Source organism: Dermacentor variabilis, chromosome 9 (assembly GCF_050947875.1).
Source record: "Dermacentor variabilis isolate Ectoservices chromosome 9, ASM5094787v1, whole genome shotgun sequence".
Classification (NCBI taxonomy): Eukaryota; Metazoa; Arthropoda; class Arachnida; order Ixodida; family Ixodidae; genus Dermacentor; species Dermacentor variabilis.
Window position 1 is genome coordinate 109,742,111 of NC_134576.1, and position 6,000 is coordinate 109,748,110.

At 45.4% G+C, this 6,000-nt stretch overlaps 1 protein-coding gene across 2 annotated transcripts in view; it reads right to left on the reverse strand.

Annotated features, from left to right (window-relative positions):
- Window positions 1-5,063, reverse strand: part of mib1 (E3 ubiquitin-protein ligase mind bomb 1) — a 592,519-nt gene extending 587,456 nt beyond the window's left edge. The window contains exons 1-2 of one of the 2 annotated variants that reach the window (XM_075668982.1): window positions 4,641-5,063; window positions 321-492 (exon numbers count right to left, since the gene is read on the reverse strand). In XM_075668982.1, the coding sequence (XP_075525097.1) occupies window positions 321-492; window positions 4,641-4,881 (413 nt within the window). In that variant the 5' untranslated portion in view covers window positions 4,882-5,063. The remainder of the gene's footprint in view (window positions 1-320; window positions 493-4,640) is intronic. The other variant, XM_075668983.1, reaches the window with a different exon arrangement.
- Window positions 5,064-6,000: the final 937 nt, after the last annotated feature.

Here is a 6,000-nt window from a genome sequence, read left to right on the forward strand (position 1 = left end):
AACTACATGGTATGAATTTTACACCATTTCCACACATGCGTGACAAGTGTAAAAGCTTGTTTTATCATCATCTTTTGATTATGTTTAGTGTTACAAAAATTAGAGGTAGCAAAATGGCAGCCCCCTTCCGGTTGCCACTTTTCTCACACCGCTTTTCCTCTAGAGTCAGTATAGTAACTATGCTTTTAGGTGTGCGCCTAAATCTAAACACAAGAACATCTTTTGCTTTTTGCCCCATGGTAACATGGCTGCCACGGCCGTGATCAAGCCCGCAAGAGCGAGCTGAGCAGCAGGTTCACCATTTACAGCCCACAGCTCACCGTTCGCTGCCCGGGTTAGTGATGCGGAAGAAGCGGTGCCGAAGTTGGTGCTTGTCCCCATGATAGCACATGGAACACAGGTCATAGTTGGAGCACTCAGCACACTTCCATCGGATTCCAAAGATGGGCTGTTGCCGACATGTGTCGCACATGGTTCCCTCGTGCTTGATGCCTGCACAGGGACGTGGCAAAGTGCTAATTTATTCGTGGAAACTAATGCACGATGAAAATGTTGCGCCTAATTCATCACTACCAAGTAAAAACAGACAAATCTTTGTATAAAAAGGGGGTGAGTCAAATGAAAATCACAAAGCTGTATTTCATTGCAAGTGCTGGCATGTTTGCCAGCTCTTGCAAAGTGCCTGAATTCCTGTAGAAAAGAATTCATATGGGAGTGTGTGCAACAACTCCTGCACCGTACGGTACATCTCTTTGTCAGAATGGAACTCCATGCCACCCAAGGCAACTTTGAGAGGTCCAAACATGTGAAAGCCACTCGAGGCAAGGTCTGGCAAGTGTGACGGATATGGAAGACACTCAAACTTCAGGTATGTTATTGTCGCAACAGTTACACTGGCTGTATGTGGCTGTGCATTGTCACATTGCAAAAGCACACCTGCAGACAACAATTCACGTCGTTTCGATTTGATTGCAGGCCGAAGATGGTTTCTTAGGAGGTCAGACTATGTGTCGCTAGTGATAACAGTCTCTCGCTATGTATAGTTCTCCAAGATTACAACTTTTTTTCATCCCAAAAGAGGGTCAGCAAAGTAACCTTCCCTGCTTTTGTTTGGGTTCTTTTGGCATAGTAAGTGTTTTCAAAACTTGCCAAGTTCCATCTTTGGCTGCTTTAGAATGCAATGTAGTCTGTCTTTGCCGATAAGAAATTAACCAGACCTGGGCAGACGTCATCAAAACCCACGACGTCATGGCAAGTTGGTGCGGGACCTCGAAGGATGCATCGCCACCAGTTTCTTGATCTAGCATCTTTCCTGGCTTGTAAGGCTTCCTCTCATGGCAACAGTAGCTTTTCCTGTTTTGTTGAAGGGCAATTTACAAATACAGCTCAACTTACTTTTTGTTTTTAGCATGCCTTCAACACTTTTCTCAGATTATTGTGAGATCCTTTGGCTTCCTTGTCCTCAAAGGAGGCATCAGTATCGTGAAAAACCTTTACGAAATACGGTTACATGGCACAAGCCCACTTTATAGCCAGCCACGGTTAATACCTGTAAAGGTATTCCACAGCCCTCATTGCCAACCCTTTGCCAACATAGCTTCTCCCCATCTCCCATTTCCACACATTTAAGAAAAAATTATTCCCTTGCATCACTCCCTCGTTCAGGGGACACCGGCATGACAATCAAGCAATCAGTCCTTGTTTTTTAAAGATGCATATATCTACATTTATACATAGGTACATTTATTTACATATATATTTACATTATAGATATATATACATTATGCATATGTATTTTTTTACAGATACATATGTTTTGCATAAATATGTTTCACATACGGATGTAAAAGATACAGGGAAATCCATCATGCTGTAGAAAAGGTTGCCTGCAAGAAAAGGGTACAGTAGATGTTCTGACTTAGTTAGTGCCTCTTTAAAAAAATTGCACGCAGAATCTCCGATGAGAGATTCTGCATGCAATGTGATTTTCTGCTAATCACTCACTGTTTTTTTGCCATATGCTGCTGTGTTCAGTGTAACTGCAAGAAACACCGGGAAGGAATCGTGAAACGGAGAAGCGCAGTTGCAACACCGAAATGTTAACCGAGACCAGCATGAGATGACAAAGAAGAGGCGAGTAGTAGCAATGTTCCCTCATGTCACAGATAACTCTGAGAGGATATGGACGTGAGATAAAGTGACGAGAAAGATTTTGTGAGTGAAGCAAATATATACAATTATTATGTACACTGTCTCTTGTTTGGTTCTTCTTGTCGTGTTCCTTCTTTACCTTCAAATTGGATGATGGCGCATTTGAATGATGCCACTGCTTCATGGAAGACGCGCACTGGCCAATGCGTGCTGTAGCAAGTGACGCAATTAAACAGTATCATGTTCAGTAGGCCTCGTACGTAGCCGGCCGATGACGCTGCCAACTCTCAATGCGAACCGTTATCAACCATACCCCAGCAGCGTATAGCATGCCACACAGGCCCCATCTTGAAAGCATTCTGCGATGGGGACAGAGTGCGCCGAGTGTCGACAGTTTCATGTGCGCTGTGTTCCCACATTTTAGTTCATGTTGAAGCTAGAGGCAGCGCAAAGGTCAATTCACTCGCTGCTGCGGTACCTATCTTGAAAGCAATCGTCTTACGTGACAGATGGACGCCTTTCCTCATTGGTACTCGTGACTGCGCTCGAAACACTGGACAATCGTTCCTTCACAGAAGAGAAAGTTCTAGGACACTGGTCCAGACAGGTTTCAACACTCAAGGCCTTAAGGGCTTTGCTCAAGTTCTTAAGGACATGTGAATTGTGCGACCGCCTTTGACTATTGTTGCGCGTAACATCGCGTTACTGTGTGCATTTTTCTTGTTTGTTTTTTCTCTCTTCCTTCTCCTTTTATTCCCCTTACCCCTTTCCCCAGCACAGGGTAGCCAGCCGGTATTTACACTGCCTAACCTCCCTGTCTTTCTTTCCCTTTTGTCTCTCTTTCTTTCTTTCCTCATTGGGTATGCATAGAAATGCTTTCGCCTTCAGAAGTTCAAGCAGCAACCTTTATATGAGCTCTGATGCTGCTCTAACCCTTTCAGTGCCTAATTACGGCTGAGTGCTCTTAAGGCCTCAAAATTCATGCATTTTTCTGAAAACACCATGCAAACATTGCAGAAAAATGTTTGGGCTCGCAGCATGTAAGCCAAAGTCACATCAGAGCAATCGTCATATCTACAAAAATAACTTACTATGGATATTGACCTCTAATAGACGCCACAATATATCATGAAACTGTTTGTTACAAGTAGATAGATACGCTGATTTATATTAAGCTGAAGGCCCTCTAATGCGAGAAGACCACTAATTAACAACAGTGATACAGAGCTACACTTTGATCTTCTCATCAAACGATGTCCAGAGCGAGGCCGAAGACGACCAGCATCGAGCAATACCACTGTTTTGCAGAGTGCCTTGGCAGGCTAGTTTACGAGAATTAATAATATATTTCAGTGCAAGCAGGATGACACAAGAATGTGCAACCTACATTTACTCTCCTTATTAAAGTGGCTTATGGTGTTGCTTTTGGTTAGCAGCAAGTTGCGTTTACAGTCAGCGCTATGTTCAAATTTAAATTTTTGTCGTCACTAGGCAGAACATTAAAAAGCAATGTGGATCTCAACACTGTGTCTGAAGATACTAAAGGGCATGCAAGGGTACATTTAATGGGTATAGCGCCAGTGCATAAGGCACAAAGTGTACCTTCGTTCGAAGCTGCTAGTGAGCCGGAACGACTCACAGCAGGTAAACATCGCTTATAAGGTCACGCCTGCAACCTTCAGCTACTATTGCACTGGGGCACATCCGGGTGTCTCGGTGTAGATTCGGACTGGATGTAAGCAAAACAAAACGGCTCGAAACCTGTCCTCTCTTCCTGTCATGTGCTTTATATAAAGAGAATCTCATAACGACTGGCGTTGTCAAGGACAAAACGAACTTTGAGAACAAGTTTACGGACGTACCGACGAGATTTGGAACACCCCCACCAAGTGAAGCTAAAGATACGCGACGACGAATGAATGAAAACTGCTGTTTTCGAAAGTGACAACTCATTTTTGCGACGACGCAGCGGTGAAAAATTTGTCACATTCCTTTCTAGAGCCAACGAATAAAAGCAAACATAAACCTCGGATCTTCACGAGGTGATACTGCGCCTTGTCTCTTTCAAAAAAAAAGAAAAATGAAAATTGTAGCTGACAACAATGTTTGTTGAAGGAAGTTGACCTCAACCGTAACATAAACCGTAAAGAATGCGCAAAGTGGAGCCACTGAGGCGTCTGCATCGCACTGCTATACGACCTACAAGATTTTTCTGATGTAAAAACCTGGCTGACAAACAGTAACAAAGTGCTCAAGACGTCATAAGAATCACACAGCGAAACAACAAGACGAGTCAGTTTCGTCGTCGTCTCTTGAAAAAGTAGCCCAGCGCGCGCACGTGGGTGCCACTTCGGTTAAGTGAGACCGGTAACTCGAAAGAAAGTGAAAGTGGTGCGAATGCTTAAAAAAAAGGGGGTTCAGCGTTCAAGTCGAGAGCGCGCACGAAGAGCCGTTGTTCTTTGAGCGCACAGTAACGTCTCAAAACCCACCTGTGGGTGCGCTGTCAACGATGCGGAGATCGTACGTTCCGGAGCAGCGGTAGTTGGCCGCCGTGCCGTTATCCCAGACGACGACAACTTCTTCCGATGACTCGAAATTTCGCACGGTGCCCAGATGTCCGTCTCCGCCGTCCTGTTTGCCCCATTTCCAGTCGGGACCTCGGATCACGCGCGATCCGACGCCTTCCATGACATTCGTCCGGTTCGTCCGCGATGGTCCACACTGATCCATGCCTCAAAAATAGTAGGGCATGCTCCTCTTCCAAGGATAGCTACAGCCGAGGGCACGGGATCCCAGCCCGCAGACCAGACTCCCGACTATAAACGACGAACTGTGTTTCCTTTCTGGCCGCCAACCGACGCCGACCGCGCAAGCTTTTCTCTCACTTTTAGGCGTCGCAATAAACGAGACATCAATATCGACGTCTAAAACGACGTCGTTACAGTCCGGAAATTTATTTTCCCGTGAAGAGTCGAATTGCGCATGCTCCATGACGAGAGAATTTGGCGCCTATTTTCAAATCAAAATTGTGAGTAGTAAATTTTACTTGCTGCTACCGCGAATTTAACCAGTCCTCAGGCGCACATACCACTCAATAAGAAAAGTATTACGTAGAATTTACCCACTCAGACTCTTAGTAGGTCAGTGGTAGCTGCAGAGTGAGACAATATGGCGTCGGCGAACTCGGTTGCTGTCCACATCGCAGCTCCCAGTGAGTTCTCGAAGGCTGTGCTTTCATGTTTAAAGGGACACTATATGTTACCAGAAACTCAAGTTAAAGTGGTAGAGCAATGTTCTAGAACGTCGAAGGCGTCAATTTAATCGCGAACAGAGCTTTAGTAACCGAGAAATTGAGGTAAATGCATGACACGATTTGAGACCCCCCAGCGACATTCCGGTACTAGCCCGATGACGAAAGGACTCCTCATAATTTGTGTTACTAATACTCAACTACTCGTATTGAAAATATCATTTCATTCGATTATAAGACGGAAAAAATGCTACTTGTCTACGTCTATTCGACTCTAAGAAAAAATAACATTTTGACGTTACCCTTCAGTAATATGGGTGTTCGAAAGGTTTCGTTTTCGCTCGACTCTGCGCGCTCGACTCTGCGCCGCGCACGCTTTGGAGTTTCAGTAGTTTCGTTATCGCGTCGTGCTGTGAGGGTTCTGCTGGCTCGCGAAACTTTCATTTGGAACAAGCAGCGAGAATGCCACGTCCATGTGATGTCGTGGGAAGCCCTCGTTGCTTTCCCGCTCCGGAGAGCGGGTGTCGAGGCCGCCGTCGTAGTACGCAACGACGCCGGCAGTGCGAGCTCTCAGCAGCAGGTCGCGCTCGTCGGTGCTC